Raw genomic sequence first — 12,705 nt, 5'->3', positions numbered from 1 at the left:
GAATTCCCCACAGTATGCAACAATTGTTTTTTTTTTTAATTATTAAATCCATTATTTGTGGACCTTTGAAGCCAGGCAAAAAGAACACTGTAATGTGTTGGTCATGTGCACATCTTCTAATAATAAAATACTACTACTACTTATGTGGCTGATAAAAAACTAGCCGCCTATTGCAGAATGCAGATTCACGTGCTCAATAAAATTGATTCATTTCACTTATCAAAACTCCTTCTAATTTTTTTTTTTCGTCAATAGGATTTTATTGATTAGATTTAAGATGAAATACATGAGCCGGCAAGTACAAGACACTTCCGGAGACATAAGCTGGCGAGTACAAGAACATTCTTAGAGACAAAGATCAAACAAGGTAAACAAAGAGAAAAAAAAACCCAAACAAACCAACTACACTACAACCATCAATACTTCCCGGATCATAATCTAGAATCCCAAAAAAAGAATTACAAAACCTAAACTTTAGAAAATTAAATCAAATATGAGATTAAGAAAAACACACAAACGGGTTACAATACAAGAATCTCCTTTACCACAATTTGGAACCGAATGAAAGTGTCGTGCGATCCTCTTTATAATGCTCCAGAGAGGAGCCACGGAGGCGGTGAGACACATCCAAAACCTAGAGACTCAAGGATCGTCTCTTGAAGAAAGGAAGAAGATCTAGATCTACGAAGGTGAAATTTCTTCATCTGAGGCAGTGAAGAACCGGTTGAAGACTGCCTCTGCCAAGGAAAGATACGGCTAGATCGGAAGCTGAGAAAGGCGGAGACAAAAGAGCCAAACAGCAAGAACACAAGGATGAAAAGATTTAAGCTTTAAAAACTTAGATCTGATTCCGTTGGAAGAAAAACATGGAGGTACTAAAGAAAAGAGATAAAACAAGACTAGAGAAAGAGTTTCTCCGGCTCCAGTGCTGTGGAAACCACCGGAACCAGAAAAAAAAACACAGCGGCGACTACTTTTTGAAGAGAGAAAGGAGAGGGTTTTTTAGGGTTAGAGAGAGAAGGACGACTAAGTCTAAGCTTACGCGTAAGAACTCCTTATAATCTCATGTAAGTGTTATTAAATATAAAAAATCTAATGGATAATTCAAGCCCCAATGAATAAGAATGATGAATATTAATGTTATGCTATTGTCAAATGTCAATGAATGATGAAAGAAGTAGGTACACATGTATTAGTTGAAACTTGAATGGTATAGTTTTATTCTTCAACATTGTGAAGTTTTTCTATGAGAAAAAAAAGAAAGACCAAATGTTTACAGCCTTTCTTTTTTATATTTGCCACTGCATATATTTTATCATCTTGTCAGCATCTATGTAGCAAGCAAACATCGAGTATCCACCATTAAATTATAGAGCCTCCTAATATGTATGGCCTTTGGCTTTTGCCAATGTTTATTTTTCCCATAGTCACATATTTGTCATCATATTTTACAATGTTACATTCATTACCCCAAATCATTCCTACCCACCATCTACGTTATGCAGCTGAGCAGTCTTAAATACTTTGCATTTCCTTGGGATTAACTTGTTTAAGTAACCGTATATTTGAATTATGACCTCACGCCAATTACAAAAGAAAGTTTCGGGTAAAACTGCAATCAATCATCAAATGTAAGGACCAATTGTAAATACCAAAAACTATGAGGGACAAATGTGTTATTCAGTGGCTTTCTCTCTCTCCCTCTCCAATTACGAACCAATCGTCTTTCTCTTTTCATTGACCCCTTTTTTTTGAAATTCCCAAATCTCTCTCCATTTCGGCGAATCTCTCCTTTCTTGGGATTTTTTCCTCTTCCACTAATATGTTTGCCAGTTTAATCGGAGCTTAGATATCATCATCAGGAGCCTTTTTTGTTCTATCAATTCGTCTTCCTTGGATCCATTTTTCCCCCTTTCTTTCTTGGAATTGGAATCTCCGATTCGACCAAGCTTCTTCGCCGTCTCATCGGAGACAGACACATGCTTATTCTTTTTTTACGCAAAATCAGCTAAATTGAACTTAGATAGATAGATAGATAGATAGATAGATAGGTCAAATCAACTACGAGGACTGTTGGTGTTTATCGATCGACGAACGAACTCGATGTTGGGTGCTGGATTTCAGTTGACGAGAGGCCGACACGGCGACGATCCTCTCCACACTTGGGCAAAAGCTCGCAGGTCCAATCAGCGCATCGATCAGCTCCGGAGAGCTCAGAGCGACGTCTCTAACGGCCCCTCATCAGCTCCGCATAAACAACATAAACTCCTTCCTAACCTTGTTGCCTCTGACCCGTCCGCTTCGTCTTCGAGTAATCTAGATCGGTTTTTAGAGTCGGTCACACCATCCGTCCCGGCCCAGTTTTTATCTAAGGTTTCTTTCAATCAACATGTCAAACTCTATTTCTCTTTCTTTTTATGGCATTTGGTGGATGATGATAATCTCTGTGTAGACATTGCTATGGGAAAGAAGAGCCGATGATGATTATAAACCTGTGCCTTACTTTGTGCTTGGAGATGTATGGGACTCATTTGCGGAGTGGAGTGCTTACGGCACCGGAGTGCCTCTTGTCTTGAATAACAACAAGGATCGTGTTATCCAATACTATGTCCCCTCTTTGTCAGCCATTCAAATCTATGCTCATTCTCATGCCTTGAATTCTTCTCTTAAATCAAGGTTCTTATTCTTTCTGGACTCATCATATCAGCAGCACTATAACATAACAAGCTGTTTTTCATTATGTTGGCTCTTATATTACCTTCCTATATGGCAGGCGTCCAGGTGATAGTAGCGACAGCGATTTCCGGGATTCAAGTAGCGATGTCAGCAGCGATAGTGATTCTGAACAGCTTTCTGCTAGAGTAGACCGTATCTCATTGAGGGATGAAGATTCATCCAGTGATGATGGCGAACCTTTAGGCTCTCAAGGTCGTTTGATGTTTGAGTATCTTGAAAGAGACCTTCCATACATCCGTGAACCTTTGGCCGACAAGGTTTGTGCTTTCATTTCTCTACTAGAACCTCACAATATAGAATTACGAAAGCATCCCTTAGTATAATCATTAGATGGATTCCCAAAAACTAAGATGATGACAGATATTCATATCTTATGCGTTTTTACATCATACCAGGTATCTTCAAATTTCAAAGCTAATGCTCAGAAATGACAGTTGGTTGTTTCCAACCCGTTAATCTCAGGAACTAGTCATCGTCAACTTAAACTAAACCACATTCTTTTCGATTTATTTTAGTCAATAAACTAGACCACATTCTAAACTGGCGAAGAAATGGGAACCTGTTTGACTCTGTCTTTCATATTAGGCTCCTCCTCATGACTATCGCCTATGTTGCAATACAGGTGTTTGATCTTGCAGCTCAGTTTCCCCAGCTGATGACGCTGAAAAGCTGTGACTTACTTCCGTCAAGCTGGTTTTCTGTTGCATGGTATTGTTGCTTGTATTTTGAATGCAGTTGCTTGCTGACACAATGTTGTTCATGTCTCTGAAAATCTGTGCTATATATTGCAGGTACCCAATTTACAGAATACCCACAGGACCGACATTGAAGGACCTGGATGCTTGTTTCTTGACTTATCATTCCCTACACACACCTTCTGGAGGTAAAACAAAACCGTTTTATTCTATTAAAACAACAAGCTGCAGGTTTACACTGTTAAAAACTTAAAATTATCAAGACGAAAATTGCGTAGGACTATATCTAATCAGCCATGGTTCCAAAATATACTTGAGTAGATCCAAAATATTCCAATTTATTAGTGACCTGTGGCTAGAGTAGCATGATTTGACTATCAATTACTCGACAACATAACTAGGTGTGTGTTCACCAGAAGAGTTAGAGACAGTTGGTTTGAAGTCAAATTGTTTGGTAGATAGATGTATTCACAACGTTTGGCTGTTGTAGGTAAAGGCAGTGCACAATCAATGAGCCTTATGCAGGCAAGGGAGAGTGAGAAGATGTCATTGCCTGTGTTTGGGCTTGCTTCATACAAGTTCAGAGGTTCATTATGGACACCCATTGGGGGTTCCGAGCACCAGCTCGTGAACTCTCTGTTCCAAGCCGCTGACAAGTGGTTGCATTCTTGTAATGTAAACCACCCTGATTTCCTCTTCTTCTGCCGTCGCTGAGTAGGATTTTTATACGGAAGATTCGATACGGAAATGACATGAAGTTGTGAGGCACTTTGAGAGAGTTTTAGAAAGAAACTCAAAAACTGTTGATATGGGTTGTTGTCAGATTCAGGTTTAAAAGGAGTTGAGTTTTATATCTGTAAGTTATATAGATAAACGAATTTTGTTTGGTCAGCAGATAATGTATGTGAACCCTGGGCTAACTGTATTGCTATATACCAATACAATGTTGTGTGCAATAATAGAAACTTTTGGAGTACATATGAATGTTCAAAATTTCGGAGCTCATAAAGTTGGTAGACAAATGTCAGGTTAAAGAGTAACCACAGATTGCCATATATGTTCCTCCACTTGCAATCTACGTACATGAGAAAGATCACTTTGGCTGCAGGATCTTCCCTCAGGTTTATCCCAAAAAGCTCCAAAAAATCCACTCAAATCCTTTTTATATGTCTTCTCAAATCTCAAAAGGGGCCTTAAGGCATAAGGGAGAGAACCAAACGGGCTTTCAAAAGAATAACGGGCTCATGAGGCCCATATCTTCCTACGTTAACCTAATTTGAGAAGCATATATATATATAAACTCTCATCGCCGCAGAATAAATCGCCTCTGAGAAATTGCGTTCGACAGAGAGGTTAGTGTCGTCGATTCTCTATTTCAGTCATCATCTATCTATCGAAGATAATCAATATTGAATCTGGGTTGAGATCTGCAGGATTCGGAAATGGTTGAGTCAAAGGTTGTAGTTCCGGAGTCGGTGCTGAAGAAGAGGAAGAGAGAGGAGGAATGGGCTTTGGAGAAGAAGCAGAATGCTGAAGCCGCCAAGAAGAAGAACGCAGAGAACAGGAAGCTTATCTTCAAAAGAGCCGAGCAATACTCCAAGGAATATGCCGAGAAGGTAACCATTTTTTATTTCCAAATTCAAGGAGTTGATCTCTGTTCACTTGTTTAGAAACTCAAGTTTTATGGTCACAGGAGAAGGAGTTGATCTCGTTGAAACGCGAGGCCAAGCTTAAGGGAGGTTTCTATGTTGACCCTGAAGCTAAGCTCTTGTTCATCATCCGTATCCGTGGGTATGTAATCCTGTTTTTTTTGTCTGAGTTTTAGAGCATTTGCAGTATGTTGTTGTCCTTATCTTTTGTTCCTCTAATTTGCAGTATCAATGCCATTGACCCTAAGACCAAGAAGATTCTCCAGCTTTTGCGTTTGAGACAGGTTTGTGTACATTTTTATCTGTTGCTGTGGTATCTATGATTGTGTTTGTGTTGATGAGTCTTTGGAAGGATTGTCACTAACTGCAATACTAGGTTATTATTAGTCTTCGGTTAGAGATAGACTCTTATCTTTTATTGACAATCAGCTGCTCTGATATTGTCACATGGAATGAAATGATTCTGTTGGTATTGAATACTGATGGAATTTGGCATTGTGTAATGCAGATTTTCAATGGCGTTTTCCTTAAAGTCAACAAGGCTACAATGAACATGCTTCGCCGTGTTGAGCCCTATGTCACTTACGGGTATATACATTTTCATCCTAAACCCTTAAATTTGCTACCATGAAAACAAGATCACAGTGATCTCTCTCTTCTCTTTTCAGATTCCCTAACTTGAAGAGTGTCAAGGAATTGATCTACAAGAGAGGTTATGGCAAGCTAAACCACCAGAGGGTGGCTTTGACTGACAACTCTATTGTTGAGCAGGTTTGAAATCTGCCTCTGTGCTTCTTAATTGTTGTTCTGATATCAAGTTAAGACTCACCGTTTCTTCTTCCATACAACAACTAAAACAGGCTCTGGGAAAGCATGGAATCATCTGCACTGAGGATTTGATCCACGAGATTCTCACAGTAGGACCTCATTTCAAGGAAGCCAACAACTTCCTTTGGCCCTTCCAGCTTAAGGCACCACTCGGTGGCCTCAAGAAGAAGAGAAATCACTACGTGGAAGGTGGTGATGCTGGAAACCGTGAGAACTTCATCAATGAGCTTATCAGGAGGATGAATTAGATGTTATCGTTTTCAATGTCAGACTTCTCTGTGTTTTCATTATATGCCTCCTCCTGGATTTTGATCTTCTTATTTAAGTTGAAAGACTTTTTGAATCTTATCTTTTGTTCTCTTTGGATCTTAATTTGTGCTATGGGTTCTGCAAGTAATTCTACATTTTCTTTAATGTGTCTGAAACTGTTTAAAAATCCATATCTTCATTTTATTAACGAATTCGTTGTTTGATGTAAGTGAAGTAAGGATCAATGGTACGTAATAAACTCGGTGGCGGAAACAGTAATCGTTCCTGTGAATTCTAGTTGGAGTATATAGAGATGTATACTTTAAATTAAAATGGAAAGAAATAAAATGAAAAAACGTAATCTATATATTAATAACTATACACAACAAAATTAGAAAACCAAATCTAGCTAAATATTAAAAAGTGTTACCATAATTTTGCATGCAATGATAAATAAATCAACGCGTATTAATAATAGACTAATAATGGAATAGAAGATAATCTTTTGTTTAAAAAAAAAAAAATGAATATGTTGCATGAATAAATAGAACATGTATCATCATCTCTGTGAACTTGGCCTTTGGGATATTAAAGGCTACCATAATTATGGTTTAATTAAGATTTAAGAGTTAAGACTACAAAGCATGCCAAAAAAAAAAAAGCTGACAAGAGAGATTAAATGGTTGATTTATTCTACTTATATAATCCCTATAGTCTATGGTCTAAGGAAATTGCAGGTCTCCTTTAAGAATTAAGGAATTATCACAACACAACCAAAATGTCTCTTGTGGATCAAATACTTGGCGATGGAGCAGGTGACATCATAATCTACGATTATCATTCTCTTATAAAAAAAAAAGCCTCTTTATTCTCCTCTAGTACTTAGTACTTACTAATACATTTTGAATGTGAATCCATGCACAATTCTCTCACTTTGTAAAATATGATAAAGACCTGACATTCTTCTAGAGGAAACAAGATCTAATCAAAGAAGAGACTAACCAATTGGGAAATGTTGTTGCAGTGGGGGATTTATGTCAGTGGAAGGACAGGATAAACTCGGGGATAACACTTGTAACGGCCACACTTTTCTGGTTCCTCTTAGAGATCATGGAGGCTCGATTTGTTCCGCTTCTCTGCTCAATCTTGTTACTCCTCATGCTCCTCCTTTTCCTTTGGGCCAAGTTCGGACAAGTCTTTTTCACTTGGTACCTACCAAATACATATATATATATATATACACATCTTTACCATTTAGTAAGTCATGAAAGAAAAACAACTTACAGTAGAGCCAGCTTATTTAACGTTTCACCAATTCTGTGATCTTAATTACACAGGAGACCTCCCACTCCAGAAGAGCTAAATCAACCAGATTCCCCACTTAAAGCCTTGTTTTTAAAGATGGAGGGCCATCTCCTTATGATGTATGAGATTGCATATGGGAAAGACAACAAAACCTTTCTTAAGGTGAATCTTTCACTACTCGACACCTTTCTAGTTTTCCATACAATTTTAAAGATTCATTTATAAACTTCATGTGGCAGACCATCCTTTATGTGACCACCATACACATCATTGGGAGCTACATCAGCCTCCTCACAATTTTGTATATATGTAAGACCACACATAACTGACCTGTTATCTCCTTGTATTTTTTTGTGTCGTCCTTGTATTTGTTTCTAATAACTAAATAATAACCACGCCCTTCCAGGCTTAGTCTGCTCGATGACGATTCCGGTTTTGTACATGCAATTTCAAGAGGTCATTGACAGTTTCATGGGGAAGGTATCAGAAGAGAAGGACAAGTTACTTGAAGTATTCAAAACCAAAGTTGTCTCTAAAATTCCTAGGGCCCCCAAGGTGGAGTAGTTCATGACCGGAATGAAAGCCAACCTCACCTCTATATATGCTATTATCACATTCCTAGTAGTAACAAGGATGAAAACATATACTAATTTGTCACATCATGTGAGGGTCAAGTACTTTATCAGAAACAGAAAATAATAAAACTTTGGGAGTTCTTGGACAGTGATAACACAAGATAAAAAAATCCATGTTCCCTCAAAAAGTTTGCATTTTTTTGGTTTGTTGTTGCCTCAAACTGAGAATGATGATCCTCACGCGCGAAATTTTAAAATTCTACGAAAAACAGCAATTTCTTGGAGGTGGCGTCGACGCGCTTATTCTGCGAGTAGGTAAGAAACTTGCGTTTCGCAGTGCGACAACCACGCGTGTCACGTTTGGGCTGACTTTTATACTGCCCATTGGGCTACAAAGAACTTTAATTCCATTTGATTTAGGCCCATATATTGAAAAAGCCCAATAACAAAAATGAAGAACTGGAGCATAATGTATGCATGAATAGTGGTGATCGCATACGAAGTTTTAAAATGTTATATTTGCGGAAACCTGTGAAACATCACATTTTTCTACCATTCGAATCTATTACAAGATTTGCACTAATTAGCTAGAAAGAACCCTGGATAATATGATTACAGATTCTAATCAGCTCCTAGTAGTGGTAAATATCTAGCAAGGCTTCTCTGTCACAATTCACAAATATTCGCACACTTTTAAGTTTTAACGCTTCCCAGGCAACTCTGCACCTCATCACTCTTCTGTGCAAATTCTTATACCATTGATCCGGATTCATTATGTCCACATGACATGACCCAAAATCTGCCACAGGGAGATGTTTCACACCTCCTTCCGCCACCGTTGCAGTATATACTGAACTGAGGCGGGACTTCCTGCAAGCACGCCGTTGTGGCTGCATTGAAGCTGAATCCACCACAGACACAGAAGCAACGTACTTGTGCTCGTAGAAGATAACATGCAGAACTAGATATTTAAGAGCAACAATCAAATTGGTTTGAGTTTTTAGAATAAGAAATTTGTTTTGCTAAGTATCTAGCATTCATGGAGAACTAACACAAGTATGCGATTGTTATACTCAGAAATGGAAAAGCAATCGAGATCATTACCTCACGGGGGAATACATTCTTCCCATTCCTTGAAAAGCAGTGTACCTGCATAACTGAGTTCTTGATTGATTTCTATCTTATTCTTTTGAGAAATCAAGCTTGGGTTGGATAGTGAAAGCTTGAGGCAACTGCAACATGCTATGGTGCCAGAAAAAACATAAAACCAAGCTAAGAAGGTTGGTTCTTATTTTTTCACAAGCATGGCAAGAACAAAGAAAATTTCCCTTTCCAAGCTGATGCAGCTTGTTTTGTACAATATGTAAGCATTCCATAATAACGAATAGAATGGAACAATACAGATCAAATCAAAAAGCAACTGCACTAAAGAAATTTTCTTGCAAGCCAAGACTTTCATGCGGGTTGAACGGTCATTACTTCGTGTATTATGAAGTAATACCCCCTTGTTTTTTTCTAAGCTCTGTAGAGGATATATCCATCCGGAATATATCTGCTGGAATTGAGATAAACATGTCGATGATTTCCTCTGGAATATCAAGATCTTCAAGAACCTGCAGATGAGCAAGGATAAGGCATTAGGCTTATAGACAACTCTCAAAGGGAGTAAATTTGTATTGCTCTAGATTCTAGTGCTTAGGTCAAACCTTAAATACACCATCTACATTGCGGCCACCAACAAGGAAAGTGCAACCTGTCCGTTTGCAATCACCAAGTATCTCCAACATCCTTTTGTAGCTTCCTTCATAGTACTTTGGCTGCAAGAAATCCAGTTTATTAATCTTCTTTGATAGTGTGGAATTGGAAGGTAATAGAGCACTTCACACGTCTTATTAAGCTTCAGGTCGCTCACCGCAACAGTGTAGTAAATAAATCTAACTGTAGAGTTAAGGAAAACAAACAAAAAGAGGATCAGGAAACGGTTCAGTATTTACATACATTGACAAGCCTTGCTGCAGTGTCAGCGCCAATTACAAAACTGCTTCCTGGGAAGAGTTCAGCTTTCTTGTAGAAGTATGGCTGATTTGAAACTATTATTGTCTTTCCTGCCAACCGAATACTAAACCAATATCAACTGATGGCACAAGCATGTAGACAAAAAAAAAAATGCATTGGAAACATTTATAGCTCGAATCTGGATCACAAAATTGATTGGTCTTCCTCTAGTTGGAAACAAATGGATCATAAGATTGTTGTAACTTAGAGATGCCAAAAAAGTGGTGCACGAGACTGAAAAGATAAATAGATAGTGAGTGAAAAATAAAGATCCCGCCTACCAACTGCTTCAAATTGCTTGACACGATCTTTAATCTGTGTAACTGAAAGCGGTGGTTTGTCGGCATTTATTGCAGATATTTCAAAACATGGGTACCCGCCCCCACAAACTCTGCATCAACAAATCTGCTTGTGAGATTGTTTAAATTTTATTTTGCAGAGAAAAAGGACAATTATCAAAATACCAGAGGCCTCTCCAAACAAGAACGGAATTAATTCACACAATCACAACATGTGGGCACAGCGAAAGAAATTATCATTTACTACTTATCTTGCATAATATAGCATATCAGATTTAACTAAGACACAGAGAGACAGAAAAGAGTCAAAAGACAATAATAGACACACAGAAGACTCAAGTTATACACAATGATTAACATTAACCACGGTGTATTTTATAAACATGTTCACCTGAAAGAGAAAGAGGTACTCGTTAAGCAAATAATAAAGACATACTAGCTTACCTCATAGCAACTTCTAACAGCTTAAGATGACCTTCATGTAATGGGTTAAAAGAGCCAGGCAGTATAATCTTTCTATCTTCATCAGACCCATGTGCTTCTGCCACAAAGTTAAAACAACATAATTAATGGCAACAAATGCCAGATTAAGTTTTAAATAAAAAGTTGTAAGTTTCATTGGGACAAATGACCAAAATCTTACCCCCAGAAAATGGATAAATCTTACAGCACAAGTGCCCATTTATAAGCTGCTCTAGTTCTTGTTCTTCAGTAAAGTGGGTTTCAGACTCATAAGGCACCTCAGACTCGGTCAAGCCAGAGTCAAGTGTCCCAGAAACTTGGCATGCTTTGGCCATAGCCTAAGATAATGACCAGAAAAGTTTTTAAGAACTCAGTCCATGATGAACCTCAGAAAACAATGCTTTTGGAGAAGTATGGATAAAAACTGGCCCAGAAGAATATATAGTCTTAGTATTACAGAATTATGAAAGAGAAACGTCTGCAGGTTCTTGTTAGTAGTACCAGTAACTAAACTACCTTGTCAGTTTTCTTTTTTCCTAAAAAGCTAGAGAAAGGAAAATCAGACGGCAAAGGCCAAGGTAGGTACTAGATTGTAATTAGCTAGGTAACAAACCTGGATCAGTGCACAACTTGACACCTTATCTTCTTCTTCTCGGCTCCGTAAGTTCTAAAATATTCCACAATAAGATAAAACACATGAGTAGTTGGATACTAAAGAGTAAAGTAATAGGGGAGAAAGAAGGTTGCAATGACCTTAGTTAGAGTGACTGAAGATTCCCAAATCCGGTTGGATGCTCTCATAGACAAAAAGAACCTACTCGCGCACAACAAACAAAACTATGAGTAATAGAAAGCATAAGCGGCAATGCTAGAACTAGCTAATTGTGATGGCTTTCATTTCAAGCAAACAAGTTTATTATTATAAGAACAGGAAACAAACCTGTGATCCCCACGCTTAGGAGGAGAAGTTGCCAATGATCCCGTAAAACCGACACCAAGAACCGGATATCCTATCAACCAGATTAAGGAATTCCAGGATTTCTATGTATAACAAGGATGGTGAAGTGAAGAAAGAGAGAAAGTGTAAAGTAAACCTGGTTTAGAGAGCTTAAGCGCCCGATTGTAGGCTAACAAGGCCATCTCCTTGGCCATTGCTTGGCTACAGTGTTGGCTCGGAACCTGATGAGAGAGCGAACAAAATCAGCTGATCGATAATCGAGAGATGAGAAACAACGATTGCTTGAGGGTTATGAACAAACCCTGCCGAGTAATTGGACCATAGAAACTCTGGAATAAGGAACCACGGCTTCGAGAAGCGTGTTGGAAGCTCCAGGAACAGACATCAACCAACCTAAAGCCTGAGAGAATTCATCTAGTATAAATTGAGACTGTGAATCGCATACGAATCAATCACAAAGAAAGAGAGAGAGAGAGAGAGAGAGTGAAACCAGAGAGGCACCGCCGGAAAGATAGACGACGGCCTGCGTCGGAGATGAGTGAATGGCTTCGACGATGGTACGGATCGCAGCCTCTCCCATTGTTTCTCTCGCTCTCTCTCGTCTCCTCCCATTGATGATGATCGATCAATCGTGCCGGAAATTAGCCGCCCCCAGTGTAGAATTCGATATTTACAATTTGTGCCCCAAAATAGTTGTATATTACGCTAAAACCCCGAAATGTTTGATTTATTACTCTGTGCCCCCCGCGCTCCCTCGGAGTCGTCGCCGATAGTCCCCGTGAGGAGATAACAGGCCCACTCTCTCTCTCTCTGGGTTTTTGGGGCTCTCTATACAATACTAAGAAACTAGGAAACATGACACTTCACCAAGTCTACTTATCGACAATTTTACCA

General features: G+C 38.6%; 5 protein-coding genes across 7 annotated transcripts; 4 read left to right on the top strand and 1 right to left on the bottom strand.

Moving 5' to 3' along the window:
- Window positions 1–561: 561 nt before the first annotated feature.
- On the top strand, window positions 562–660 carry LOC110228731. The gene has a single exon (XM_021026868.1). It carries the CDS (start codon window positions 562–564, stop codon window positions 658–660), a length of 99 nt encoding a protein of 32 aa, XP_020882527.1.
- A 1,074-nt stretch (window positions 661–1,734) lies between these two features.
- Window positions 1,735–4,409, top strand: LOC9312807. 2 transcript variants are annotated; one of them, XM_021026864.1, is made up of 6 exons: window positions 1,735–2,373; window positions 2,453–2,665; window positions 2,772–2,993; window positions 3,359–3,444; window positions 3,528–3,619; window positions 3,922–4,409. In XM_021026864.1, the coding sequence occupies exons 1-6, from the start codon at window positions 2,104–2,106 to the stop codon at window positions 4,143–4,145; spliced, it is 1,107 nt and encodes a 368-aa protein (XP_020882523.1). In that variant the 5' UTR covers window positions 1,735–2,103; the 3' UTR covers window positions 4,146–4,409. The 2 variants fall into 2 exon arrangements, with proteins under 2 accessions (XP_020882523.1, XP_020882522.1); XM_021026863.1 differs by having other exon boundaries at window positions 1,736–2,373; window positions 2,453–2,676; window positions 2,774–2,993.
- Window positions 4,410–4,686: 277 nt separating this feature from the next.
- LOC9312806 (60S ribosomal protein L7-2) lies at window positions 4,687–6,326 on the top strand. Its single transcript, XM_002876692.2, has 7 exons — window positions 4,687–4,783; window positions 4,865–5,047; window positions 5,125–5,222; window positions 5,307–5,364; window positions 5,589–5,668; window positions 5,749–5,851; window positions 5,941–6,326. The coding sequence occupies exons 2-7, from the start codon at window positions 4,874–4,876 to the stop codon at window positions 6,154–6,156; spliced, it is 729 nt and encodes a 242-aa protein (XP_002876738.1). The 5' UTR covers window positions 4,687–4,783; window positions 4,865–4,873; the 3' UTR covers window positions 6,157–6,326.
- Window positions 6,327–6,870: 544 nt separating this feature from the next.
- Window positions 6,871–8,112, top strand: LOC9311134 (reticulon-like protein B15). The gene is made up of 5 exons (XM_021026638.1): window positions 6,871–6,972; window positions 7,182–7,365; window positions 7,495–7,624; window positions 7,702–7,771; window positions 7,869–8,112. The coding sequence occupies exons 1-5, from the start codon at window positions 6,936–6,938 to the stop codon at window positions 8,024–8,026; spliced, it is 579 nt and encodes a 192-aa protein (XP_020882297.1). The 5' UTR covers window positions 6,871–6,935; the 3' UTR covers window positions 8,027–8,112.
- Window positions 8,113–9,294: 1,182 nt separating this feature from the next.
- On the bottom strand, window positions 9,295–12,536 carry LOC9312805. 2 transcript variants are annotated; one of them, XM_021026383.1, is made up of 12 exons: window positions 12,302–12,536; window positions 12,113–12,211; window positions 11,948–12,032; window positions 11,794–11,863; window positions 11,607–11,667; window positions 11,467–11,520; window positions 11,035–11,191; window positions 10,836–10,929; window positions 10,374–10,483; window positions 10,036–10,142; window positions 9,744–9,854; window positions 9,295–9,650 (listed from the first exon to the last, which is right to left on the bottom strand). In XM_021026383.1, exons 1-12 carry the CDS (start codon window positions 12,389–12,391, stop codon window positions 9,525–9,527), a joined length of 1,164 nt encoding a protein of 387 aa, XP_020882042.1. In that variant the 5' UTR covers window positions 12,392–12,536; the 3' UTR covers window positions 9,295–9,524. The 2 variants fall into 2 exon arrangements, with proteins under 2 accessions (XP_020882042.1, XP_020882041.1); XM_021026382.1 differs by having other exon boundaries at window positions 10,836–10,932; window positions 12,302–12,515.
- Between the last annotated feature and the right edge of the window lie 169 nt (window positions 12,537–12,705).

Source organism: Arabidopsis lyrata, assembly GCF_000004255.2.
Source record: "Arabidopsis lyrata subsp. lyrata unplaced genomic scaffold ARALYscaffold_5, whole genome shotgun sequence".
Classification (NCBI taxonomy): Eukaryota; Viridiplantae; Streptophyta; class Magnoliopsida; order Brassicales; family Brassicaceae; genus Arabidopsis; species Arabidopsis lyrata.
This window is presented reverse-complemented; position numbering and strand designations above follow the sequence as displayed.

Bases quoted from the DNA above. Each gene is read 5' to 3' on its own strand.
- LOC110228731 (XM_021026868.1), top strand. From the start codon at position 562: ATGAAAGTGTCGTGCGATCCTCTTTATAATGCTCCAGAGAGGAGCCAC.
- LOC9312807 (XM_021026863.1), top strand. From the start codon at position 2,104: ATGTTGGGTGCTGGATTTCAGTTGACGAGAGGCCGACACGGCGACGAT. The intron at 2,374-2,452 runs GTTTCTTTCAAT...ATCTCTGTGTAG, and splicing joins CGGCCCAGTTTTTATCTAAG to ACATTGCTATGGGAAAGAAG. The intron at 2,677-2,773 runs GTTCTTATTCTT...CCTATATGGCAG, and splicing joins AATTCTTCTCTTAAATCAAG to GCGTCCAGGTGATAGTAGCG.
- LOC9312806 (XM_002876692.2), top strand. From the start codon at position 4,874: ATGGTTGAGTCAAAGGTTGTAGTTCCGGAGTCGGTGCTGAAGAAGAGG. The intron at 5,048-5,124 runs GTAACCATTTTT...TTATGGTCACAG, and splicing joins CCAAGGAATATGCCGAGAAG to GAGAAGGAGTTGATCTCGTT. The intron at 5,852-5,940 runs GTTTGAAATCTG...CAACTAAAACAG, and splicing joins ACAACTCTATTGTTGAGCAG to GCTCTGGGAAAGCATGGAAT.
- LOC9311134 (XM_021026638.1), top strand. From the start codon at position 6,936: ATGTCTCTTGTGGATCAAATACTTGGCGATGGAGCAG. The intron at 6,973-7,181 runs GTGACATCATAA...ATGTTGTTGCAG, and splicing joins AATACTTGGCGATGGAGCAG to TGGGGGATTTATGTCAGTGG. The intron at 7,366-7,494 runs GTACCTACCAAA...TTAATTACACAG, and splicing joins GGACAAGTCTTTTTCACTTG to GAGACCTCCCACTCCAGAAG.
- LOC9312805 (XM_021026382.1), bottom strand. From the start codon at position 12,391: ATGGGAGAGGCTGCGATCCGTACCATCGTCGAAGCCATTCACTCATCT. The intron at 11,668-11,793 runs GTTTGTTTCCTG...GTGCGCGAGTAG, and splicing joins CCTAAGCGTGGGGATCACAG to GTTCTTTTTGTCTATGAGAG. The intron at 11,521-11,606 runs GTCATTGCAACC...GGAATATTTTAG, and splicing joins CTTCAGTCACTCTAACTAAG to AACTTACGGAGCCGAGAAGA.